The sequence below is a fragment of the Aotus nancymaae genome, unplaced genomic scaffold (assembly GCF_030222135.1).
Source record: "Aotus nancymaae isolate 86718 unplaced genomic scaffold, 86718_ANA_hifiasm-v0.15.2.pri h1tg000059l, whole genome shotgun sequence".
Lineage (NCBI taxonomy): Eukaryota > Metazoa > Chordata > Mammalia > Primates > Aotidae > Aotus > Aotus nancymaae.
The window spans coordinates 26,771,435-26,799,190 of NW_026988473.1; the positions used below are offsets into that span (position 1 = coordinate 26,771,435).

The 27,756-nt window shown below is 46.6% G+C and overlaps 1 protein-coding gene across 1 annotated transcript; it reads left to right on the forward strand.

The window, feature by feature from the left end:
* Positions 1-258: 258 nt before the first annotated feature.
* Positions 259-27,026, forward strand: ELF5 (E74 like ETS transcription factor 5). Its single transcript, XM_012452324.2, has 6 exons — positions 259-383; positions 12,098-12,331; positions 16,033-16,083; positions 23,063-23,131; positions 24,801-24,996; positions 25,445-27,026. Exons 1-6 carry the CDS (start codon positions 263-265, stop codon positions 25,539-25,541), a joined length of 768 nt encoding a protein of 255 aa, XP_012307747.1. The 5' UTR covers positions 259-262; the 3' UTR covers positions 25,542-27,026.
* The last annotated feature ends 730 nt before the right edge of the window (positions 27,027-27,756 follow it).

Below are 27,756 nucleotides of genomic sequence, written 5' to 3' on the forward strand. Positions count from 1 at the left end.
TCTTTGACACTTCCTAGTTATGTCACTTGGGCAATTGCCTCAACCCTTTTGCCTCAGTTTTCTCATCTAAAATGGGGATAGACAGGATGTGGCGAGGGTGAAATAATGTCACTCAGAGGTGACATTAGGGGGTGCCTGCTCCTAGTGAGTGGTGTGTTTGTTATTATTATTAAAAACCAAATATCTCAGGGCTGCTGCAGAGGGTGGCTTCAGGAGTCCCTCACCCCAGCCTCCTCACAACCTCTCCCACTGTTGCAGGGTGATGTTGGACTCGGTGACACACAGCACCTTCCTGCCTAACGCATCCTTCTGCGATCCCCTGATGTCGTGGAGTGATCTGTTCAGCAATGAAGAGTATTACCCTGCCTTTGAGCATCAGACAGGTGCGTACGTTTAAAGGAGCCCATCCGAGCGCAGCCTGGATTGGCTGGAGTGGGAGGTGGTGCTGGCCTCAGGTGGAAGACAACGCTGTGCTGGGGCCTAGGAACAGCAGCGTTCAGGGCAGAGGGCTGGAGGGCTCCTGGATGGAAGGGAAGTCTCTTGCAGATAAAAGGCGCTGCAATCCTCACCACCCCCAACTCCCTAGTTCTGTGGCTTTGCGGCCGTGTGCAGCTCAGCTAACCTCTCTGAGCCTATTTTGCTACCAAGTAAAATGTCAGTCTCTTGGGGTTATTATGATATTTAAACAATGTAGTAGAAAGCAAGCCCTTGGCCCAGGCCCTGGTATATGGTGGTTGCTAGATCATGGCGGTTTGGGCCAACATTTACTGAACACGAGCTGTGCACCAAACCTTGGGCCAAGCATCATCCTTGCCAAAGCCCTATGTGATGAACAATTATTATCCTCATTTTATAAATGAAGAAACTGAGACACAGAGAGGCTAAGTGACTTGCCCTGGGCCTCACAGTTAAACTCCATGCAAGTTGACCCATCTTATAATTGATATCGCACTGTGGTTATTGATAGGACTATATCATTATTCTCTGAGCTTCTGTTTCCTTTTCCCTAAACCAGCGGTGATGAGAGCTACCATAAGGTTTAAGGGAGTCAAAGGGTGTAAATACATAGCCTGGCACAACGCAAGTGCTCAGTGAATATGAGCCCCTCGATGTCCCCCAGGCCACCCTCCCTACCCTTCCTCCTCTCTCTCAGCCCAGATGTCTCCGCCTGAGAAGGCAGCATGAGACCTTGAGAAAATCCCATGCTGGAGGGAGGCCAGCCAAGCTTTGCCCCAGAAACCCTTTGAGGGCCTCTGTCCCTGAGGTGCTTGGGTGACCACACATCACAGCACACCTGGCTGACTGATGGCACAACAGGAGCACACACTGCTTGGCGATGATGCAAGTGCCAATCAAGCTGTCAGTCCTCACTGAGTGTTTTAGTGTCTGGAGGCAGGCATTGTGAAGAGAGGCCATACCTCCGGGGGCTGCAACGTATCCACTACCAGGAGCCTCTGCTTCTGGGGCTAGGGGCCAGGCCGCACACACAGACTTGAGGCACTTACCTGCATAATGCAATCCCACACCTGCCCCCACCCCACAGACGTACACACACACACACACGTGAAATCTCTCACCCTCATCTGCAAGGTCTAGATTATTGCATTTGGACTTGAATCAAGTAGATACATTGTACAATGCTCCTTTAGGCCTAAGAAGCACCTTATTTCCCAGAAAGATGTGAGAAATGTACTCCATCTCCTTCCCTTGAAATTTGGTTAAGAGGTTAAATCTGAAGGAGGAAAATGAAAACTTTCAAGTCCCCATACCCTCCCTATGTGTCCCCCAGTGGTAGGGCCCAGCTCCAGGGCCTCTCCCTACCCATGCAGAAGGCCAGGCCTCACTTAACCCAGACCTGCCATCATGGGAGCCCCCTCTTTCCGCCTATTCTGCTGGGAGGCAGTTGGGGTGGTGGTGGGAGGGGTGGGCCACAACCACCTGCCCCAGGCAATGGCCTGGGCAGTGAAGCAGCAGCTCCGTGTCATAAAGACCTGGCATGTCTCAAAAGGGAAGTCTGGCTTTGACGCTAGCTGTGTCATCTTAACCTCTCACATCCCAGTTAGTTTTCTCATCTGTAAAACAGGAATGACCACAATGCTACCCTGTAGAGTAGTTACACAAATGAAATGAGTTATCATATGGGAAGTGTTTAGGACAGAGTCTGACACCTGGTAAGCACACGTAAGTGTTTTTAAAAAATAGAAGGATTGGCTGGACGCAGTGGCTTATTCCTGTAATTCTAGCCCTGTGGAAGGCTGAGGCAGGATTATCACTTGAGCCCAGGAATTCGAGACCAGCCTGGGCAACACGGTGAGACCTCATATCTACAAAAAATTGTTTAGAAATTAGCCAGGCATGGTGGCACGTGTCTGCAGTCCCAGCTACTTGGGAGGCTGAGGCAGGAGGATCCCTTGAGCCCTGAAGGCTGAGGCTGCAATGAGCTGCAATCATGCCACTGTACTCCAGCCTGGGTGACAGAGAGAGACACTATCTCAAAATAAAGGTCAGGGAGCAGTCACAGTGGCTCATGCCTGTAATCCCAGCACTTTGGGAAGCCAAGGCAGGTCACCTGAAGTCAGGTGTTTGAGACCAGCCTGGGCAACATGGAGAAACCCTGTCTCTACAAAGAAATACAAAAATTAGCTGGCTGTGTTAGCACCCACCTGTGGTCCCCGCTACTTGGGAGTCTGAGGCAGGAGGACCCCTTGAGCTCAGAAGGTCTGGGCTGCAGTGAGCTGTGAGTGAGCCACTGCACTCCAGCCTGGGCAACAGAGGGAGACTCCATGTCAAAAAAAAGCATATATATATTAGTTTCAGAATGGGATAATGAACAAGTTCTGGAAGTGAATAGCAGCAATGACTGCGCAACAGTGTGAATGTACTTAATGCCACTGAACTGTACCCTTGAGAAGAGTTAAAATGGTAAGTTTTATGTTATGGATATTTTACCACAATTTTAAAGCGTGAAGTTAACAGAAGTGATCACCAGCGGCATTGCCAAAGTTACTTAAGTCCAGCCAAGCCTTGGCCACTCAGACCCAGCTCTCCAGCCGGAGGCTTCTGCATTCCCGTCAGCATCATGAAAGGTTAGACCAGGTCATTGCTAGAATCCCTTCCAGAAACTTCTCTGATTCCTGCATCAGGCAATATCGAAGACACAGTTTTCTCTTCCCATCATCCATTGAGAGAACAGAAATTCCCACCAAGGCATGCAGCCAGTGAAAATAAAATACCCTTCGAGATGGGCCCAGGTTCCTAAGGTTCCCTGAGGGGTGGAGCCAGGCTTTTGAGTAGCCACCAGCCCTCAGGATTTCAGGGGAAGCTGAGTATCTCTGACCTCCAAAAGGTCAAAGTTAGGTGCAAAACGTTCACCTGGAGTGAACGCCTCTCTTGGAGCTACCCGGGCACCAGGTGAGCCTCGTAGCCCCTGCTCTCCTCCGCGTCTCACAGGTGGGAAGAAAAGCGGGAGGGACCTTCTGTCTTTTTCAATGAGGAAATGCCCCAGAGAGCGCATCCGACTGAGTTTCTGCAAAAGCCCTCTCTGGAATGCATCAGGGAACAGCCAGCTTTGCCTCTGGGCACTGCTCAGCCAGCTTCCCCTGTTCTGTGGCCAGCAGGCTCTGAGACACCTCTCTTGAGGTTCTTACCCACCTCCCAGGAAACACTCTCTTCAATTCGGGGCCCCCCTAAGGATTGTCCCAGTGGCAGCTTCCTGTTCACCCAGGTGCATGGGCAGGCACTGCCATTTACCAGCCATGTGACCTGCAGCCCATTTTTTGAGATATATATGCTTTCCTCTGCCCCCTGGAGTTGGGAAGATTGAATGAGATTTTGTGTAGAAAGTGTTTATTCACATGCCTGGCACTTGGGAAGAGCTCACCCTAACCAGGAACTGCTCACCTTCCCTGTTGAGTGGAAAAACAGCCTTCCCTCTCCTCTCTTTATTGTCCTTATTGAACAAAAATAACAGAGATTTTCATCTCAAACTTCTCAGTTCAGAATTTTTAACAGCTTAGATATTTTGAGACCCAAGGGAAGGGAAGTAAAAGGAGAAAAAAAAGATGTGCTTTCTAGACAAATGATGACTGGGAGAAGGAGGGGGGAATACTCAGCCTATTTAGGAAAACCAGCTGTTCTCAAAAACCCTTCAAATGACTTGAGCAGAGTGCTGCTGAATCTGCCCTGGCAGGACTTCTGCTTGGTTGCATTGCAGGCTGGAAGGTGGACAGTCACAGATTGCAAAATTCTCTAGAATTTCATGAACTCACCCTGCCTTGCCTGTGGCTTTTTCCAAGTAAAGAATGATGACTACTGGAAAATGCACCCAAGTGGAAGGGAGGGTTGGTGGTGGGGAGGCTGCATGTAGTTCACATGCAGATGATATTTTTAAAGGATGATTTCTCCAGTTGAGCTCCAGGAGCCAACCCTCGGATAGTCATTGAACACCCTGGCCTGGCCGCTACTTTCTTTCTGGAGTCCTTTCCTTAGCCTCCATGGACCACACCCTCCCCTAACGGCCAATGTGCCATGCGCACAGGCAGCACCTCCTTTGCTTTGGAATCTTGCTGATACTTTGTCAAGCTGCAGAGGCTTCTAAACTAGGGTTCCCGAGAGGCTTTAGGGGTTTCCCAGAGGTTCCTCAGGGACCACCAGAGAAGGGAGTGAGAGTGACAGTTGAGAAGATGGGGCTTCAGTCCTTCTCTCTCCATCTCCATCCGTAAACAGGCTCCTCCACTTTAATTCTGGGCTGCAGGAGCCAGAATAGACCCAGATAACCCACTCCTAGCTCTGCCACTTACGGGTTATGTGACCTTGAAAAGGGTCACACCCATATGCCTTACTTTCTCCCTTCGTAAAACAGGTGACATGATACAGGACTTTATAGCATTGTGTTGAGGACACCATGAGAAAGCACAAAGCATTTAGCATGATGACAGGCACATACTAAGTGCTCAATAAATACGTTAGCTATAATATTATTACACAATGTGAGATTTTATTTGAAGAACACCTTTTGTAAAGGGAAAAAAAAGTGCAAAACCCACTGGTCAGAGAAAGAGGCATTTGGATCCCCACATGGGCTTTTCTAAGCAAGCTTTATGTGCTGTGTACAGAAGTTTGAAAGCAGATACAAAGGAAAGAGGCTAAGAACTTCTAGATCAAAACTAGATTAACAAACACAAAATCAGCTGAAAGTCTGAGGTGAGCCCTGTGGCAGCGCCCCACCACAGGAGGACACCCCATTGGCCACCTCTAGCCCATTCAATGTCCACCTGAGCCATCCGTGTGGTCCCAGGTCGGCTCAGGGCTTGGCTCTCCTGGCACCTCCCTAACTCCACACTCTCAGGGCCACGGCTACTCCGCAGCCAGCCCTTCTCCTCTTGTCTCTATCCAGTTTCCTACGCTGCACTGGACTTCGCTTTTCCATCTCATGGTTTAAGTCTTTCCACAGGCTGTGCTGGAAAGCCAGGATGGGATATGGGATGGAGCTGGACTGGCTCAGGGAGGAAACTTGAAAGCCAGTTACCATTTCAGGTTTTTCCTCGTAAAGTCCTTCCTTTCAGTGACAAAGCTGCAATGGATGGTGCCCCTGCTTCCCAGTTCATTCTCCACCTCTCTTCAGTGCTGCCCCAGGCAAAACACTTTCCCAACTCCCTATGCTAGTAAATCATGCTAATTGTAGTCCACCGTTGTCTAACTCGGGCCTCCTCTGACCCAGACTGTCTTGTCCCAGCCCGGCCCTGAGCTTGCTTTACTGTAGTTGCTCCTCAGCTACGTTGAGGAAAGCCCTGTTTCCCTGAGAACAAATGGAGTCCCAAAACAATAACCATTAACAGGTGACTTATACTGAAAACTTACTGTCATTCAGATACTGTGCTAAATTCTTTACATGCATCGTTTCCTTTTCACAACAAACCTCCCGAGATATAGGTACTATTGTTATTTTTATTTTACCAGTGAAGGAAGCTGAGGTCCAGAGAGGTTAGGAAAGTTTGTTAGAGTTGCACAGCTAATACATCAAAGAGCCAAGATTTCAAATCAGGAAGGTCCCTCTCCACAGCCCAGGCTCAGTTGCCCCACCCAACCCTGTGACTTCCATTGGAAGGTCCCTTCCACTCCAAGAGGCTCTTTGGCAGAGTCCTAGAATGGAGGCTGGGAACAAGAATGGATTGAATTCCTGTAGCTGGCAGGTTCATCTAGCTTCATAAACTTTATCTCTGCTCCCCAATCAGTAGAGAAGAAAGACCAAGTTCTCCTCCAGAGGGACGTAACTGAAAGCTCTAAATTCAAACTACTTTCACAATCTGCAAACTTTGCATCCTGCTGCATATCCGTTTTGTTGTAATATAAAAATCAGGCCAGGTGCAGTGGCTCATGTCTGAAATCCCAAAAATTAGCCAGGCATGGTATTACGCACCTGTGGTCCCAGCTACTCGAGAGGCTGAGGCGGGAGGATTGCTTGAGCCCAGGAGGATGAGCCCACAGTGAGCCATGTTCAAGCAACTGCACACCAGCCCAGATGACAAAACAAGACCCTGTCTCAAAAAAAAAAAAAAAACCTTAAAACTTTCCCCCAAAATGTTTGCTTTGAGTGAGGCTCCAAGAAAATGAACAGCGTGGGTTCCAGAATCTTTACATAGGAGGGGCTTAGGGACCACAATCCATTTGGAAGACATGGCCAAAGGACTTGTCTGGAAATTATTTATTTATTTATTCATTTGGAGATGGAGTTTTGCTCCTGTCGCCCAGGCTGGAGTACAATGGCATGATCTCGGCTCACTGCAACCTCTGCCTCCTGGGTTCAAGCAATTCTCCTGCCTGAGCCTCCCAAGTAACTGGGATTACAGACATGCCCCACCATGCCTGGCTAATTTTTATATTATTAGTAGAGATGGGGTTTCACCTTATTGGTCAGGCTGGTCTCAAACTCCCGACCTCACGTGATCCACCTGCCTCAGTCTCCCAAAGTTTTGGAATTACAGGTGTGAGCCACTGCACCTGACCTGGAATAATTTTTTAAGAACACTGTGTAAGATTGAGAAGACATCAGTTATCCATAACAAAGAATAGAGTTGGGGGATTAATGGACCCACCCTCTGGCCTTTCTACTGAAGATACACAATGAATATTATGTGACTTTCAATTACCTGCTCTGCACCACCCTGGGGATACAGCAGCACCACCACCACCCTCTCCTCTGCTCAGTTTCAGAGGCTTGAGTCTTGTGTGTGTCCTGATGATCAAGAATTTTACAAAGTCACACAGACTCACCTGTGTCCCCATGTTTTAAACCGAAGATGGGATGGCAGCATTAAGGCACCTAACCCAGGCTGGCAATGCAAAGACAAATTAGCTAGGTTTGGTTTCTAAGCTTGGTTTCTCATATAATTCCTATTGTTTTAATGAAGAAAATAAACCAAGGGTCTAGAAAAGGACAAAGCTGCTGGCCTACACATTTAGAAAAAAATTAGAAGTGTTTGAAGGAATGTAATTAAAGTGGTGGCTTGGGAAGCCCAGGAGGTAACCCTGATATTGACAAATATAAGCAGATGATACTTACTGAGCACTCACCATATGCCTGGCCCTGTTCTGTACTTTCCATGTATTAATTTACATAATCCTTTTAGTAGCCCAAATAAGTAGATCCTATTATTTTTATTTTGCAGATGAATCTGAAGAGGCAGGACCACTAAGTGTCAGAGACCATGTCCCCTTTCAACTTTGAAGGGGAATTCAAAATATAGGAATCCTGGTTACAAGTTCGAGAACAGTGATTTTCAAGGAGCCCCCTGGAGTTAGTACCTCCACCTCCACTCCCAGAAAAGCAGGGTTGCTTCTTTCCAGATAAGTTTTAACTTGAAGAAAATAGTATTCAACTAAAAAAGAATCCTTCAAAGTTCTTAGCATGCCCACTCTAAACAATAATCTTGAAAGAGACAAGTGTCCAAAACCCGTGAGATTCTTCATCACAAAGTGATGGCCAGGAGTGATCCAGCCTATGAGAACATTTTGACTGGGCTTCCCGTGCTGTTTTGTAAAAATCAAGTTAGGTGCCACATTTGAAAACAGAAATCAGTAGGGTTCAGTTAGCAATCTGGTCCTGGCAACACAAGGCCCACCTTTCCACAAGGCGAGGGGTCAGGTAGCCATTTCCTAATTTGGCATGAACTTTCCAGTCCCCACTGTCTCCACGTGGGGGCTGAGGCATAGACATTATCCGCTGACCCTGCGAGCATCTGGTGCATCCACCCAGCTCTGAAAGTTAGTCCTCTTTCTGAATTTAAATGCATCCCAGGTTATATATAGCATCACTTATGAAAATTCCCCCAGAATTTCTGAAAACTTCCTCTAGCTCAATTCTTCCTTCCAATGCAGCTGGCCCTGAAACAAGTGTCCTAACCCACTTCAGACTTCAAAGGAGCTGGCAGAGTCTGCTGCTTAGTAATAGTGACCTATGGGCATTCGAAGTAAGCCTACCAGGCACAGGATGGGCCTCTACTGGTCGACATAGGCAAAAGGGCTCATGGCTCAACTTCAAAATGTTGAGATTATTTTATAAATGATAGAAGCTTTGGGAAAATCACTCAACATTTCCAGACAACACAACCCCTTAAAAATAATATATTCTGCTGGTATATAACCCCTTATTTTATTTGCCCTGAGTTCATTTCTTCCAAGTAGCAAAAGGGTCTTCTTCATGTCTTCATTAACAGTATAAACACTGTCACCTTCAGTCTCTCCATCCTCTAATTTTTCAAATCTAGATTGTATTTTTTATTTTTTCTGGTCAGGCTCTGCTTATCCATTATTTATAGTTAGGGTTCTACGTATCTACCTTCATCTAAATCTTGCTTTAGTCAGTCTTGAGATGTGTGCCCACCTTGGTCCTCCTCAACCAAGAAGGGTGGGGCATGGTAGGAGGGAAAATCCCCACATTCAAGAAGAGATGGGGGTGCCTAACGCCTTTACTGGCAGGCCGTTTGACCTTACAGGAGTCCCTCAGTCCCTGGAACTTCAGTCTCCTCGTGTGTAAAGTGGAGAGAGTGACTGCCAGTCATCTGGTCAATCAGACACCCTCACTGAGGGAGGCCTGCGGTGGGCTAGGCCGGGCTCCAAGCACTCCTGGTTCAGGGCGAGCAAAACTCTTGGTCTGGAGGGGAGGGAATGAGAAGGATGCCTGAGGGCCACTGAGTGGAGAGGAGGAGACTCTAGGCAAGGGAGAGTGAGGATGAACAGGGATTCCTCAGGAGAAGGCAGATGGGGACCACGTTCCATCCAAAGAGAAGCCCCTGTGGGGAGACTCCAGGCTGTGAAGCCTCCTGAGCGAGGAGAGCAGGAGAGGAGCGGATGAGGAGGGGCTGACGCTGCCCTCCCTCCCCTGGGCAGCCTCCGCTCTGCCGCCCTCCTCCCGTCCTGAGGATGGGATCCCCCCCCTCGGAAAAGCGCCCCCTGGAGGCCTGCCACGACACCCAGAGCAGCCATTTTCCTCCCAGCCCTGGGGCTGGGGAAGGAGCTTGCAAATGAGGAGAGGGGGCCTCCGCCGAGCTCTGGCTCCCCTCCAGGGGCCGGGGCCGCACACAAAGCCGCTCTGCGGGTGAGCTTCAAAGCCGAGCGCCGAGGAGCAGGGAGCCAGCGCCAGCAACACCTTCCCCGCGTGGGGCCGACTCCCGCCCGGGCGTTTCTCCGAATCCTTGAGGCCCCCTTGGCTTCCGCAAACAATATGGCCCTCTTCCAGTGCCAAAGAAAATAGCAACGGGGTGGAAGCGGAGAGGGGAGGGAGGGGAACGGGGGAACAGAGCCTTGGCGAAACCTTTCCATGAAAAGAAATCAGCTGTGCCCTCCGACCGCCGCACACCGATAGCCATCTCGGGCAGGGCCCGGGCAGGACCCGCGGCTGAAGAATGTCAAGGCTCATAAACGTCTCTCGCGGAACGCCAGGAAAGTCCAAAGGCCCCTCAGGTTTACTCAAGCCGGAAATCAGTAGATGAAAGCGCAGGCCGAACTCGGGAATGGCGCCTTGTTCTGCCAGGAGCCCCTGCCTGCCCTGAAGAGCCCCCACGGGCCTGGTGGGCCGGCTCCAGCCAGTGACCAGTGATCAAGATCTGGCCTCACCTGCTCCCTGGCTCTTCCCATCCGCCAGGTAGAGGCTACGACATCAGCCTCAAGCAGCCTGGCACAATACTGACGCTTTGATCTGCATGCATATAAAAGAGATCTCTGGAAAAGCTTTGAGTTTTAGGGGGAGCCTCTGTTTCCTCCTTTGTGAAATAGCCCAATTACACCTACTGGATAGGATTGTTGGGACGACCTGGGAAACTTGAGACAACAAAAACACGTAGCACCTTGGCTGCCAGTCAGAGGGTGCTGAGTGAGCAGTAGCACCTGATCGCACAGAACCCACCTCCTGCCTGGAATCATCAGCAACTGGCAGTGGTGCGATTGCTACTCACCTTTAAATGCTGCAAATCGCACCACTGCCATTTGCTGTGGGGTCTAACATGTGAGGGACCCTTTCTGTCATCGTCACCTTGCTCTCTGCATGTCACTCTCTGCTGTCTGCCTTTCTACTCAGGCCCTTGCGTTGTGTTCTCTCCAGCTCTTCCCGTCTCAGCCACTCTTCATGTTCATCTCTGCTCTGCGCTGACCCTCTGAGGACCGCTAGGTGGCATGGGGAGAGCAATGGCTTTCCAGTTCAGGCTAGGGTTCAAATCCAGCTCTACCACTCACTGGCGTGGGTTCTTTGGAAAGTCCTTCATGACTTTCAAGTTCCTCTTCTGTGACCTCCTGGGGGACAGGAACCAAACCTGTCCACCATGAATCCTTAACACACAGTGTGTTGCTGTACACATAGTAGATATTCAATACTAATGTTTGTAATAGGGTTTAAATCCTCCAGGCTCTGTTCCAGGTACTTTTATGTATATTAATTAACTCATTTAATCTGCAGAACAACACTATGATGTAGGTGCTATAATTATTCCCATTTTACCAGTTAAGAAACTAAAGCTTTCATTTGTTGAATGAAATGAATAAATGGATGAATGAATAAATAAATTCCATGGCAGATACAATAATTGTTTATGTCAAAGAGCCTGACCAAGTACCTAATACCTCACCTCTTGCATACCTTGTGTCCACCTCACTTTCCATTTCTCCCAGGAACAGCAGGACAGAACTGTTGAACACCAAATCTCTGTCCCTGGGCCACGCACAGTCACATCCCAGCCTCCCAGACAGGTGGCACTCACAACGTTGAGGCATGTACACGACTCCTCTAAAGGAGTGAGGGACTCTGATCTCAGGATAGAAATTACTCCGAACAGCACCAAAAACACAAGGACAACAAAACAACCAGCTCTCCCGTGACCACCTTCCTCTGGAGGCGCCTACTATGGTGACCCAAGGACAGTCAGACTCTGGGCAATGTCTAAGAAGCCAAGGCTCTTGCCACAAGATGGTCAGTAACTGCGCAGAAACAGCCAGCATCGGGCAGCTGCCTTTTAAAGTATAGGGACTCAAACCAGCTTCAAATGGTGTCTGATACACAGTAGATATGTGTAACTATTGAACTGGTTGCTAAGTTTCTATGTGCCATTCTACATACATTAACCCCAAACTCCGTAACAGTCCTGGGTGTTGAGCATATTATCCCCATTTTACAGATGAGGAAACTGAGATTTCAATGCCCACAGACCTTGCCCAGTTGGAAAGTGGTGGAATCAGAATTTCAACCTGGTCTGTCAAACAGCTGAGTCTGTGCTTTTGACATCATGTTGTCTGGAATCAAATAACTGAAGGGCTGTTTTCTTTCTTTTTCCACTAAATGCTTTTTTTTAAGCACCAGCGCTAACTCTGGTTCTTTCTCTCCCCTGTCATTCCCTCTCTGATCCCAAAGCTTATCTGCAGGATCCAGTCCCTCTGATCTTCTCTGCAGAATAGAGGGTGACCTGGGCCCTACAGAAAACCCAGGGGTGGAGGCCCTTTTCAACTCATTGGCTGAGGGATGAGGATGTTACTTAACTGATGTGGCCTTCAGGGGCCCTCTCGAAGACTATCTTGGGACTATCATTCCTCACTTCTTTCTCCTTTGGTGCAGCCTGCGACTCGTACTGGACGTCAGTCCACCCTGAATACTGGACTAAGCGCCATGTGTGGGAGTGGCTTCAGTTCTGCTGCGATCAGTACAAGCTGGACACCAATTGCATCTCCTTCTGCCACTTCAACATCAGCGGCCTGCAGCTGTGCAGCATGACGCAGGAGGAGTTCGTCGAGGCGGCCGGCCTCTGCGGGGAGTACCTGTACTTCATCCTCCAGAACATCCGCACACAAGGTCAGTGTTCAGAGGGCCGGGCCTCCAGGGGAGGGACAAGGATTAGGACCAAACAACCTGGAGAAGTCCTTTTTCACCATGTGACTTGCACAGCAAAATTTTACTAACTGGAGTTCTCTGTTAACCAAAACCTTCAACAACTGGAAGCTAGCATGCCAGAAGTGGGGATTTTAGGGAAAAGGGAGCAAGTTACAGAAATGCAAGTTGAGTGCATTTAAAAAAAGAAAAGCTGGCTAGGCGCGGTGGCTCACGCCTATAATCCCAGCACTTTGGGAGGCCAAGGCGGGTAGATCACCAGGTCAAGAGATCGAGACCATCCTGGTCAACATGGTGAAACCCTGTCTCTACTAAAAATACAAAAGTTAGCTGGGCATGGTGGCATGCGCCTGTAGACCCAGCTACTCGAGGCTGAGGCAGGAGAATTGCTTGAACCCAGGAGGCGGAGGTTGCAGTGAGCTGAGATCACGCCATTGCACTCCAGCCTGGGTAACAAGAGTGAAACTTCGTCTCAAAAAAAAAGAAAAAAGAAAAACTAACACCACATTCAGGGACTGCCCAGGCACCAGGCTTATAATAATACAGTATCTTCATAACGATTTGAAACCATACAGGATGAACAAAAAAGAGGTTTGTGCTTCATCTCTCATTAAGCAGAAGGGGAATAAAATTAAACTGACCCTTTCCCTTCCCATTTCCACAGGAGTCCAACTAATTACACTTTCTTCACATTCCTAATGGTTGAGGATCAAGTGGCCAGAAGGTGGCGCCAATAGCATTATTTAACTTTTCAACAGGCCTTTTGCATGCAGAATGTCGAAGCACATTTTTTCAATCCAGAAAGGTTCTTTGAGAACATCGAGTTCTAATGTCTCAAAGTCACACACAGATGAAAGGAACTGATATCCTGAGATGTTAAGTGACTTCCTCAAGGTCACACAGCACACAGGGCTGATTCACAGAATGTCAGTACAAAGCAAGGGCTTGGAGATCCGAAAGACCTGCATTCCAACCCTGGTTCCAACACTCCCGAACCATAGCACCTCTGGCGAGTGGCTTAACCTGTCTGAATCCCCATTGCCTCATCTGTCCAATGGGATAATGACACCTCTATGAGCTTTTTTAGAGGATTGAGGGAAATATTACCTAGCATGGCATATAAAGATAGAAATGCAGTAAATGGCAGCTGTTTCCGTCATCATTAATATAACTAAGAGGCATATTGCAGGATGCTAAAGGAGACATATCTCAGCTCAGTTTTAAGAAGGATCTTTTTAAAAGGTAGCACCTTCTTTTGAAAAGGTAATTCAGAAGGTGCAAGAGATAGGAAGCTCCCCACCACCAGAGATAATCAAGCAGTCTCATAACCCCCTGCTTGAAGGGGAGGCTATGACAGCCACTCTTATTTGGACAGAAGACCCACAGAGGACCTTCCTGCTCTGTGATTCTTTGACCTCTTCCTGATCTTCATCCATCATGAGCTCTAGAGGGTAGAAAAGCTAAGAACGGTGGCCCTTGGCTGCTTCATGGCGTGGGCCCTGGGAGCCACAACTCCAGTGACAGTGACCTGCCAAGAGCTGAGATCTGTGTCCTGTGCTCAGAGTGGGCACTCCCTGAGAGAGGACAGGTCTGAACAAGTCACAATGGCTCCACAAGGAGCTTGGGACTCCGTTTAGGATCCTCCCGAGGGAACAGGCTTGCACAAAAATCCTAGGACCATGGAGGGGGTGAATTTCATTCTAAAAAAAGATTCAGCCTGGCAATGCCAGCTTGGCCAAATGTCAAGTCAACCTCATTTGTCTCCACGCCTTTGTGCAGCCCCAGTGCTGGCATCTCCCACAAGCACCTCTCTTCCCTGGCAATTGTCATATATAAAAAAAAATACCTGTTGCCGGGCACAGTGGCTCATGCCTGTAATCCCAACACTCTGGGAGGCTGAGACAGGTGGATCTTCTAAGGTCAGGTGTTCGAGACCAGCCTGGCCAACATGGTAAAACCTCATCTCTATTAAAAACACAAAATTAGCCGGGCATGGTGGTACGTGCCTATAATCCCAGTTACTCAGGAGGCTGAGGCATGAGAATCACTTGAACCCAGGAGGTGGAGGTTGCAGTGAGCCGAGATTGCACCATTGCACTCCAGCCTGGGCAAAAAAAGAGTGAAATTCCATCTAAAAAAAAAAAAAAAAAACCTGTCCCTGGTTTTATTACCCCAGGGCTCTGTGCAAAATGAATAGGCCAAACCTAAAAAGCCAACTGCTTTTTAATAGGCCATGCATTACCCCTTCTTATTCTAAGGAATTCCTGGAGTCACAATGCCGCCTTTAATGGTGGGATTTCAGACACTTTTTAGCCAGGAGGGTTCCATGTTGATCAGTAAAACTATCTGCTCCACCAATCTGCTCCATTCTGAAACTCCTCTTCTAATGTTTCTCAAGCAGGTATGTGGATTGTAGATTGTGGAGATATGTATATTGTGACCAAAGTTCACACTGTCCCCATTTGCCCAAGAAACATCATTTCCACCTGTTATCCTGCAATAATTGTTACTACAGCACTACCTTTCATTCTCAAAAGTGTCTCTGTTTGGATCATATTATATAGTGAACTCAGGGTTATTACCTCATGTATGCCTTATGCTACCCCATAGGTTAGGACTCTGGCAGAACAGGATACTGAACAAGGCAGTTTTGTTGAGGAGATGAGCCGGAAGGGTGCTGTAGGGCCGGGCACCATCCAGCTCCATAGGTATTATGGTAGGATTTACGGGCCCAGAAACCTGGGGACACTGGTTGCTGGGAGGCAAGGTCGGAGGGTGGCTTCCACAGCCTAGGAGAGAAATGAGCCCCTCTTCAGTCTCCCATCCTGTTCTCAGTCGGCCCCTTGGGCAGAGTCAACTGAGGTAGCTGGCTGACCAAAACCAATGAGAACATGACACAAGGAATAAACAATCACAACTGCGCCCTGCGCCAGTGTGCTTAGCAAATAGAAATTAGTCCTTGGGTTGGACCAAGCCAGGAAATTGGTATCCTTCAGCCTACACTGCTATGTGGAAACATGATCTGAAACTCCTATTTCAACCCCAGCCCACCCCATTCCCCACATGGGAGAAAACAAAGGCCCTAGCCTCATCTTCCACATCCTCATTAAACTCAGCATTCACATAGGGTTTCACACTTCTTGCAATCTCTTATGCCCATTCTCCCTGCTGACCAGCACATAACAGGCATTCCAGTCCCCGAGGGATTAGAGGCCATGTCAGAGACTATCGACTCTTCACCAAAGGGGAACTTAGTGGGTATTTTGTCTCATGATGTCAATGAGAAACACCAATAAGCCCAGAGACTGAGTGACTGGACAAGGCTGCACAGGAGTCAGTAGCCCAGCCCAGCTCAGAGCCCAGCCCTGGACCCCAGACTAAAGCTTACTCTCAAGTGCCTGCTCAGAAAATCTGCAGAGGCTGCTGGGATACCTGGTTCTGGGTGCTCCCTCCAAATGACGTTTAAAAATGAGGACATTGTTACCTCTCAGGGATGACTTCAGGGTGGCACGCTAAGACCAGATGGTCTCCAAGGTTCCCTCTAAAACGTAACCAAACTTGAGAGGGACAGTCACTCCACTTCCCTCCAACACCCCCTCACCTGGCCTGGCCAGTGGAAACCAGGATTGTATGGTATGGTTTGTGGATTTCTTTTTCTTTCCCAGGTTACTCCTTTTTTAATGACGCTGAAGAGAGCAAGGCCACCATCAAAGACTGTAAGTATCCAAGCACAAGCCACCCATGGCTCTATCAAGGCTGTCATTGGCAGATAGGCTTGAGCATTCTTTTAGGATCGTACTGAAAAGTTGATGAACTGAAACAATCCCAGACCTGGAGAAGCCAGTGGGGAAGAGCGTGGTGGAAAGAGTGACAGAAAGAGCATGGGCATGGGTCTTTGGGACCACAGCTTGGGTCTATGGATTACTTATCCTCCGAGACTCCATTCCCCTGTCTATAAAATAGTGTGACCCTTGTGGGTCATGGTGAGTTTGAGAAACGACAGGCACAAAGGGTCCAGCATGTGCCACCAGTGTAGATGCCCCCAAAACCAGTATCTATTATTCATAACACTAATAATGCTATTAGAAGACTTGTGGTTCATGGTGCTTAAGAAGACTCTGAGCTCACTAAGTAGGGAGGGTTTGTAAACACAAGATGATGGAGGATCTCAAATAACCTTGATGCTGATGATTAACCTTCCCTGTTTCACTTTGGCAGATGAAGAAGGCTAGGGAAAGGGATCTGCGGTCCTTTCATTTTTTAAAGACGACAGTGATGATTGCTATTAGTTACTGAGTCCCAGAGGCCAGGAGGAGATGTGGTCCTGGGCAAACCCCATTCCCCCATGGGCTTCAGCTCAGTCATCTGCAGAGAGGGAGCAGAGCCCATGTGATTTCCAAGGCCTCTAAGGGGTGCAAGCTGGAGGGGCAGACACAGAGGGACTGTTCTTATGGTTTATGATGTTTTTCTTCTTAAAGTCCCGAGCAATCAACTGAGGAGTCACGTTACTTGGCTCCTAGTTAACAAAAGTTTTTGGATTTTTGTTTTTGTTTTGTTTTTGGTGCTTTAGCACAGGAATAGCCAGTTTGTGGACCACATGCTACGGGCTTAAGCAGGCGCACCCTGCCCCACAGACCGCAACTACCCTTTCATGAGCCGCTCTGCATTCTGCCAGGTTTCATCACTCCGGGCCCCCGGGTGTAGCATCTCACCCATCTGTGAACAAAGCTCACACAGTTTCCTGGTGCTGGCAGAATCCCTTGTGATCCATCTGCAGCAACCTTGGGGATGCAAATCCCAGCTTTCACCATCCCACCTAACCCAGGCAAAGGCCCTGGAAGAAATGAGACATTACTGTGGCCAAAGGCTTGAGACACAGGCAGGCATTTGCTTTACTCTCTAAGTAGTGGTGACCGGGACCTGACCAGCCCTTTCTCCAGGGGTCAGCATCTTAACCTACAAATAGGATCACTTACCAGCCTGCCTTCCATATGACAAAAGGAAGATCATGCAATAGAAAGGGAAGGTGTGTCCCGTCAGTTCTTTTCAAGTAGGTGTTACCTGAATATACAACTAGCCACAGTTAGAATCAGTGTGATGATGAGGAGGAGGATGAGGATGAGGATGACAATAGCAGCTAGCATTTGTTGAGTGCTTCCTATGAACCAGGCCCTGTGCTAAAATCTTTACAGATGTTGTGTCAGGTAATCTTCCCAATATGAGACAAGTCCTAGTACCATAGCCTTTTTGTAGGGTAGGAGCTGGAGCTTAGCGGTTAAAGTGACATGCTTAGAAGGCAGCAGATGACCCCGTTGTGTCTAAATCTGAAGCCCTTGACGCCTTTGCTCCCCTTACCTATTTATTTCTCTCCTGTTTCCTTCACTCTTTGAACAAACATTCATTGAACACCTACTATATGCCAGGCCCAAAGCTAGGCACTGTAGCTGCCGTGATGAGCACTACTTGAGTCTTGCTCTCACTGAGGCAGGGTCAGGGTAGAGATATTAAACAAATAACCTGAATGATAAATACATACTGCTCATCACAATGATATAAAGGGAAAGATCAGGGTACTTTGTGTGTAATGGGGAAAGATTGCACTTTAACTGGGTCCAGGGACAGCTTTTTGGAGGAAGAGATATTTGAATTAAAGCATGAGCAAAAGTTAGCCAGGAAAAGAGGGAGGAAAAGGTTCCAAGGAGTGCATGGCCAGCACGGAGACCCTGAGGCAGGAACAATCTTGGTGTCTTAGAGAAAGAACCAAAGAAAGCCAGTGAGTCTAGCACTAGCTTGGCCAGTACAGTAGCCACTAGCCAAAAGGGGCCAGTTTAATTACTTAAAGTTAAATTATATTAAAATTCAGCTCCTCAATTGCACTAGACAAATTTCAAGTGCTCAGTAGCCACAGGTGGCTCAGATTCTACTGAGCAGTTCAATTCTGTGATAGTGGAGGCATAATAACTTGAATAACACTCAGACAGGGCATCAGTAGAGTCTCAGCAGCATCAGCAGAACGAGAAGTGGGAGCTGAGGCCGAGAGCAGGGTAGGGCCAGATCACGCACAACTTGTGGGCAGCAGAGTTAGGATTTCATTCTGAGCAAGCTGGGAAGCCACTGAAAGGTCATAAGCATGAAAGTGATCAGATCCTATTTACATTTTAAGATCTCTCAAGCTGCTATTGTCTGGGTCAGAAAGCAGTCTAGCCAGGAGGTTCGTGCCCAGAGGAGTGATAATGGTGATTCCCAGCGATGGGGAAGAGGTGGAGAGAAGTTTCTAGAAATAGAAGTGGTGGGGCAAGGGCTCTGGGCTAGCATCCCTGGAGCATGCACTCATGGAGACAAGCCCTCTGCTGATGGTGGGTGCCATGTGCTCTGCCCAGTCTGCTGCATTTGGGAGCCTAGAACTAGACTGAACTCAGGGTTAAGAAGCTTAAGTCCACCTGAGAGCCAGCCCCAGAGCCTTTGCCATATTCCAGCCTCGATGCCTTGGCCAGGACACTATGACCATCCCCCAAATCCCCTGAGGCCCATCTCTGGTTCTCCCACAACCCTGATGACCATACTTTCTCCAAACAGAAACCCGAATGGATAGTTGATGAGCACAAGGGGAGGTATGAAGACAGCAGATTGGTAGTTTATACAATGAGCCCATTCCAGAAAGTCCAGGACATGTGGTCACAGTGCCTATGGCCCAGGTGATGTTTCATGGTCTCAGATAGTCCCTGACCCAAAAATGAGAGGCCACCTTTCAGTGTTGATGTGCCATTCAAAGACCAAGACCTGGCCAACGAGGACAAAGTGGCATCCTGGGGCTTTCAGCAATGCTCCCACTGGGTCTTCAACAAAAATGAATAGCTCTCTTTACCATTTATTAAGCACTTACTATGTGTTAAGCATGACACTGTGCCAAGTGTTCTGCTTATATTATCTCATTTTATCCTTGTCCTAGCTCCGTTAGGTAGTATTGTTGTCTCCATTTGCATCTGAGGAAACTGGACATGTAATGACTTGTAAGTGCAGGGCTGAGATTCCAACACATTTCCTCAAAGCCTGTGCTTTTACACATTGTGCTATGCACACTCATACATGTGCGTGCACACACACACACAGGGACATATGCACACACGCTCCCAGACCCTTCTATTCATTCAGCTGCCCATTCAGTTAAGATCCAAGGCCCAGGAACCCCACAGGATCTGGGTCTAGATTGACAGTAATTCAAACAACAAGACCATTTTCAACTTGGTGCCCACTGAAGATGTCCAGGCACACAGGCTACAAAGCTGGCCAAAGTGAAGCAACCCATTCCCTCTCTGCTTGTTCTCTTCTCTCCACCTGCCCCACTCCCTACCCACCTCCACTGCAGCAATGCCAGTAGAGGGTATGCTGGGCCCAAGAACCAAGTCTACAGTCCTGAGTTCACTGCCAGGCACCTCCCTGCTCCTGAGCCTCAGAGCTTCTCTGCACCAGCCTGGCATGGGGTATGGGTACCATGGCTGGACTGCTGGTGTCATGGGGATATGATGAACTTGCTTTGGAAACCCTGCCAGCCAGGCCCCCACCCCAGGGTGGGGGCAATCAACAGCTGAGAATATATCCTTTGGCCACATTTTAAAAGTGTCCAGTCTCGAGGCCAAACAAGCCTCTCTAAATTTCACAGACAGTAGAGAGCCTGGGCTGGGTCTCCCCTCATTCCCTACCAGCTGCAGGGACATAGTCAAGATGATGAAAGTTGTGAGCCAGGGAGAGCTGCACCCTGAAACACAACTGGCATTTACAGAGAAATATAGTGGGTTCACGGTGCTGCTACAGATCCACCAGCCAGTCCTGGTGGGGGTTGATTTGGGAACCTGCCTCAATATTAACACTGCAGTAATGACTAGCTCCCTGCCCCCGCCACCACCAGCCAAGCGAGGCCTTGACTAGTCAACCACTGAGTACCTTCAAAGCTATCACTGCAGAGCTAGGAACAGATAGAACAGGGTTATCTCTGGCAAGACCCACAGAAGAAACTCCCACTGTCCTCATAAACCCCACTCGTGCTGATCTGTGCTGTGTTTATCCTACCATGCCAGATCCCCTGCATCCAAAACACAGGAGAAATCATAAAATCCGAAGGGCAATGTTTTTCCTCCCACTTCTTGCCATTTGGCATTTCAGTGAAAGCTTGTTGTCTATTCACACTTCATAATTCACCTTTGTTTGTGACTCCATTTGTTTTCTCTTCTAAAAGATTAAATCAAAACAACAGATCGATCTGGAGATAGTAACAGACATACATCATAAGGGTTCGGGAGGTTGAGTGAGCATCCGACAACAGCAAATGCTCAACAAATCTTAGCTAATAATAGTTCATTAAATGTCTATTGAATGCCTGCTGCAAAAGATGTGATAAAGTAGTAGTTGTGAATATTAACTTTGGAATGAGAACTGTTTGGGTTCAAATCCTGGCTCCACCATCTGGATAAAATTCTTAAACTCTCTGGGCGTCAAACTTCTCCTCAATAAAATAAAAATCCTAATAATATCACATAGGGTTGTTACAAGGATTAAATGAGATACTCTGTGTGAAGCCCTTAACAAGCACTTGGCATTTAGCAAGTGCTCTGTGAATATCGGCTAATAGTAGAGGAGAAAAAGAGATGAGATGAATCTTTCCAGTAAAGTGGGCCCAGTTCTGTGATACCAGGGAACACACAGGTGCTGTCTATGGGGCTCATACGGGATCTGACCCAGAAGGTAAGTTCAGAGAAGCCTTCCTGAAGAGGTCTTGTGAGAGGTCGGCTAGGTAGAAGTAGGGGGTGGGGAGTCCGTGCAAAGGTCCTGAGGCAGGAGAAAGCCACACCCCAATGGAACCATTTGACCCAAGGGAAGGGAAAAAGTTGGGAGACAGATGAGATAAGGCTGGAAACTTGGGTGGGGGTCAGTCTGTGAAAGGCCTATCTAATGTGCAGCCTTCATCCTGGAAGAAATGGGGAACCACTGCAGGATGTTCAGCCGGGGAGTGACATGACCCAGTGGCACTGAGAGAGGTCACCCTGAGCAGCAGTGTGGGGCACAGGATGTCATTCCCGCCCTTCCTGCATTTAGCAGTGACAGTGTACATACTAGGCGATGCAGCAGGGATTGTTGTACAGTATAATGTAGTATAGTATAGTATAGTTGGTATAGTACAGCACAATACGGTATCATTAGTACACTATAGTACAGTAGAGTAGAGTTAGTGCAGTATAGTTAGTATAGTATAGTACAGTATAGTCTAGTTTGTATAGTACAGGAGGTACAGTATAGTTAGTATAGCACAGTATAGTATACTTATTACAGTACAGTATAGTATAATTGGTATAGTATACTATAGTATAATACAACATAATGCAGTTGGTACAGTACAGTATAGTTAGTATAGTATACTACAGTATAATACAATATAGTATAGTTAGTATAGTACAGTATAGCATGGTACAGTATAGTACAGTGATAGTATAGTTAGTATCATACAGTATGGTATGGAATGGAATACTTAGCATGGTGTATGCAGTACAGTCACAGTATAGGTAGTATGGTATAGTACAGTATAATATAATGTAGTATAGTATAGCATAGTTAATGTAGTGTAGTACAGTACAGTGTAGTTAGTATAGTATGGTACAGTAGAGTATAGTTAGTATAGTACAGTGCAGTATGGTGTAGTATAGTGCAGTAGAGTTAGTATAGTATAGTGCAGTACAGTTACTATAGCATAGTACAGTGGCTGCTCGATGATACTCACTGAGCACCTACTATGTGCCCCGGCAGTGTGCTAGGTTCTGCAGGGTTATGTCTGGAAACACAAATTGCTGCCCCCTCGTGGACACAGACAGACAGTGAACTACATGAATAAACACATCATAGAATACACTTGAATATTCTATGTAAAATGCGGAGCAGTGGGGAGGATGTACAGTCCCAACTTGGATGGTCAGAGGAGGCCTCACTGGAAGGTGATTTTGAGCCAGGATTGAGATGAGGGCGTGCACTGCAAGTACCCAAGGGAAGAGCGTGCTGGACAGGTGGAAGAGCAACTGTGAAGCCCTTGATGTAGAATGTGCCTGCCCGTTTCCAGAGAGTCTGAAGCCAGGGTGGCTAGGGCAAAGCAAGCTGGGGGCTATGGGAAGCGGTGGAGATTGAGTGTGGGCTGGAGGGGCAGATCTGGTGCCACCATTTTAAAAACTCATATACTACTTTGGGACAGTGCTTGTCCAGGTGTCTCAGGTTGTGACTCACAGCCCGAGTTATTATTTAAATCAGCTTGGAGTTAACGCCTTGCTTTCTACCCTTCATAAGCTCTAGTCTCTTTGCTTTTACCTGTGTCTCTTCCAGTCTGTTCTCCACATAGGAGCAAGAGAGATCTTAAAACATGGATCTTTGCTCTGCACTTTGATATAAAGTCCCAAGTCCTTACCATGGCCTCCCAAGAAGGCCCGGCATGGGCCTTGATCAAAACCAGATTTATTTATTCTCATTGGGGTGGGTGAGATTAAATCCAACTGCTCCTTAAGGCACATCTTAAAGCATCTTGACACCTGCCACCTACTAATCACCCCCAAAGTGCCTAACGTGGTGTCTTCTACCACAAAGGCATTCAATTAGTTTGCTCATTTGGGTATGACTTGAGGTCTGTATACCTTTCCACTGCTATAAATTATTCTTTTTCAGATGCCGATTCCAACTGCTTGAAAACCAGTGGCATCAAAAGTCAAGACTGTCACAGTCATAGTAGAACAAGTAAGTGCAGGAGGCCGGTTTTCATTTCCACTTTCTTAAAACCATTCCTAAAACAAAGTCATCTACTTTAATAAGCTTTGGAACTAAACATTTGAGTTGGACCAGTTACTTCCCAAGGAAGGTAGTTAAGAAATCAATGATTGATTTATATGTATTATCAAAATCAGATTTATTTCTTCTCATAAGAGTGGGTGAGATTGAGCATCTGACAATAGCAAATGCTTAACAAATCATGGCTAATAATTATCCATTAAATGTCTATTGAACACCTACTATGAAAGACATGATTATAGTTGTGAACATTAGCTTTGGAATGAAAACTCTCTGGGTTCAAGTTATGGCTCCACCATCTGGAGCCATGTCCAATCCTGGGTCCACTGTGGCTTCTTCTCAGAGGAGGATAACAAAGAAAACACTGGGAATCGGCAATTCTATTAGCTTTCCTAGCACTAAGAGATCTGCCCAGAGCAGTGTCAAGCTTGTAATTTCACAAATGAGTGTGTAGAAAACAATTGCTATACGCGAGCCGTGATTCTAACTACTTGGTATGTATTAAATCATTAAATTCTCTAACCTATCCTAGGAGACAGGTACTCTTATTATCCCATTTTATAGGTAAAGTAACTATAAGAGTTTATAGTTATAAAGGTAGGAAGAGATTAATTCAGGACCCAGATCCAGTCAATAGGACTCCAGAGCTGGTCTTAACCACCATATCATAGAATAAGAGAAATACCAGCCTTTCATGAAAAACTAAATTGCAGGATCAGTCCACCCAGACAGCTGTGGCTGCAGAATCAGTACAACCATGCTTCCTGTCAGAAAGAAGAATCGAAAGATCATTTGACTGTCATTTCATTCATTCCATAAGAATTAAACTGTAGGCCAGGTGCTCATGCCTGTAATCCCAGCACTTTGGGAGGCTGAGGCAGGCAGATCACAAGGTCAGGAGTTTGAGACCTGCCTGGCCAACATAGTGAACCCCATCTCTACTAAAAATACAAAAATTATCCAGGTGTGGTGGCACGCACCTGTAGTCTCAGCTACTAGGGCGGCTGAGACAAAAGAATCACTTGAACCCAGAAGGCAGAAGTTGCAGTGAGCTGAGACCACGCCATTGCACTCCAGCCTGGGTGACAGAGTGAGACTCTGTCTCAGAAAAAAGAATTAAACTGTAGTTCCATAGAACATCTGTGAGTCACAGTGTTTGTTTCACAATTGCTTCAATCAAAGACAGACACATGTCACAGCTCAGTAAGTTTCCTGGTAGAGCAATCAGTCATGGATTAGTGAGAAGTTGCACATCTGTTCTCTTTAAATTAAACAAGCCGGGCATCGTGGCTCATGTCTGTAATCCCAGCACTTTGGGAGGCCAAGGTGAGTGGATCACCTGAGGTTAGGAGTTCGAGGCCAGTGTAGCCAATGTGGCAAAACCCCATCTCTATTAAAAACACAAAAAATTATCTAGGCATGGTGGCGGGTACCTATAATCCCAGCTACTTGGGAGGCTGAGGCAGGAGAATCACTTGAACCCAGAAGGCAGATGTTGCAGTGAGCTGAGATTGTGCCATTGCACTCCAGCCTAGGCGACAGAGTGAGACTCTGTCTCAAAAAGAAAAAAAATTTAAAAAACAACTGTAAATCACTAATGTTTTCCCATTTTCAAAAGGCCTCCAAAGTTCTCATCTATGGGAATTTGTACGAGATCTACTTCTATCTCCTGAAGAAAACTGTGGAATTCTGGAATGGGAAGATAGGGAACAAGGAATTTTTCGGGTGGTTAAATCAGAAGCCCTGGCAAAGATGTGGGGACAAAGGAAGAAAAATGACAGAATGACGTATGAAAAGTTGAGCAGAGCCCTGAGGTAAGTTAATAGCATAAAATACCATGAGCCTTCAAGAAGAGTTATATAAAATGGATGGCTGTAGAAAATTACAGTTTTTGCAGTTTTTTTACCTGATAATGGAAAGGTCATGAGACAAAACTTTGGCTCTTAGTTACAGGTAGGATTACGGTTTGTAAATTGACACGCCGTCCTTAGCATTCTTGGCAGTATTCCCCAGGGATCACTCTGAATCCAGGCCATCTCGCACACACACGCACAAAACACATTTTGAACTGAGAATGGTGAGGTTCAGTCTTCAAGATGTCTGGGAAAGGTTTAAGTGTAAGCTGATAACAGGGTGTGAAAATACCAGGGTAACCAAAGACCAGCCTTGTCACCTGAGAAGAATGAGGAGAGAGAGTTTGTGTTCTGTTGTTTTCCTAGGGTGCAAGCCCTCCCAGAATTTCTCTTCTGCTTGCTTTTTCAGATACTACTATAAAACGGGAATTTTGGAGCGGGTCGACCGAAGGTTAGTGTACAAATTTGGAAAAAATGCACACGGGTGGCAGGAAGACAAGCTATGATCTGCTCCAGGCATCAAGCTCATTTTATGGATTTCTGTCCTTTAAAACAATCAGATTGCAATAGACATTGGAAAGGCTTCTTTTTCTTTTCTTTTTTTTTTTTTTAACCTGCAAACGTGCTGATAGAATTTCTCCACATCTCAGCTTACATTTGGATTCAGAGTTGCTGTCTACGGGGGGGTGACAGTGTCAACTCGTAAGAAATCCTTTCTTCCCCATAAGGGGATGAGGGGATGATCTTTTGTGGTGCCTTGATCAAACATTATTTTCCTAGAGTTGTGGAACAGTGACAGCCAATGCCATTGGTGCTGATCAGAGAAAAACGATTCAATTCTGCCATTAGAGACACATCCAATACTCCCATCCCAAAGGTTCAAAAGTTTTCAAATAGTTAACTGTGGCAGTTCACCAAAGGCAGGGGAAAGCATGAGTAGTTTGCAGGTTATGGTAGGAGAGGGTGAGATATAAGGCATACATACTTTAGATTTTAAATTATTAAAGCCAAAAATCCATAGAAAAGTATCCTTTTTTTTTTGAGATGGGTTCTCACTATGTTATCCAGGGCTGGTCTTGAACTCACAGGCTCAAGCGATCCTCCTGCTTCAGCCTCCCAAAGTACTGTGATTACACGTGTGAGCCATGGCACCTGGCCAGAAAAGTATCTTAATTAATGAAAGAGCTAAGCCATCAAGCTGGGACATAATTGGATTTAGCATAGGTTCATAGTAAATTTCTTAACCAGAGCATCTTTCTGACCACTCGGCAAAATTTCCACAGACATCCTTCTGGACTTACTTAATATTAACCACATTATTAATTGTTGCTGAGTCTATTCCCCCTTCTAATTGATGGCTGGCATCTGATATGCAGAGTTAGTCAACAGACACTGGCATCAATTACCAAATCACTGCTGTTTCTATGATCAAGCTGTCAACACAATAAAATTGTAATTCATTGATTCCATCTCTGGTCCAGATGTTAAACATTTATAGAACCGGAAATGTCCTGACAACTCTGTAACGGCCAATTAAATGGCGAGTCTTTTTTGTTTTGTCTTCCTACCTGATGTGTATTCAAGCGCTAAAACACCTATTTCCTTGACAAAAATAGTGACAGTGAATTTACACCAATAAATGTTCATGGGTTAAAGTCTGCACTGACATTTTCTCATCAGTCACTGGCATGTAAGTCATTAGTGACTTACGACTAGGTAGACTGCCCCTAGGACTTCTATTTCACCACAGCAGGAATCAAGTGGTAAGGCACTGAACCACTGTACAGGCTGAAGACCTCCATACTTAGAGTTTAACTTCAAAATAACTTGTTTTAAAAAATGTGAATTACTGTAAAATAATCTATTTTTGGATTCATGTGTTTTCCAGGTGGATATAGTTTGTAAACAATGTGAATAAAGTATTTAACGTGTTCAACTGTCTGCATATTGTTCAATTCAGCATAGTAGGCTCAGCAAAGCACTGACAACCTGTAAAACCTTTGATGACTCTTCCATTTCCTAGCAGTTGTGGTTGGAGATTTATTTTTTATTTTTGGAGATGGGTTTTGCTATGTTGCCCAAGCTGGCCTCGAACTCCTGGGCTCAAGCAATCTTCCCGTCTCAACCTCCCAAGTGCCTGGATTATTATGAACCTTTGTTAAATCCACATCACACTTGGCAGGCTGGAGATTTTTAAAGAGCCCAAAAAGATGCGAGAAATATATGAAGTAATCTTACCCTCCACCTTTAATATCTCGAGACAGAGGTTCCCCTCGCAAAATGGAGCTCATTGACCCGCATAGCCTACAGATGCATTTTTGTTTGGTGCACACAGTATCGTTTGTTGTTTTGAGGTTTTCTTTTATTTCTTACTGTGACTTCATTGCCTTATTTAGAAATCGAAAGACTCACCTAAAAATCTAGACTTCTAGCTTCTTTTTAAAAATCATATCTGGCAACACTAGTATCTCAGTCTTTTGTGGCATTAATTCCCTGAAGCAAAATTGAAGTTGCACCTTGGGACAGAGGATTTGGTCCTACTGCCTTCTGGACACGCAGTTTGTCAGCTGCCGTTCAACTTTGTTCTTGCACTAATGTTTGTTGTTGTTGTTGTTGTTAATACATCCAGAATGCCTTTACATTTTGAATTTGGGACCCATGTCCTGGCCATCTGCAGAGGTAAGTACCATGTTAATGGACCACAGTCAGGATGAAAGGAAA

Bases quoted from the DNA above. Each gene is read 5' to 3' on its own strand.
- ELF5 (XM_012452324.2), top strand. From the start codon at position 263: ATGTTGGACTCGGTGACACACAGCACCTTCCTGCCTAACGCATCCTTC. The intron at 12,332-16,032 runs GTCAGTGTTCAG...TTTCTTTCCCAG, and splicing joins CCAGAACATCCGCACACAAG to GTTACTCCTTTTTTAATGAC. The intron at 24,997-25,444 runs GTAAGTTAATAG...TTGCTTTTTCAG, and splicing joins AAGTTGAGCAGAGCCCTGAG to ATACTACTATAAAACGGGAA.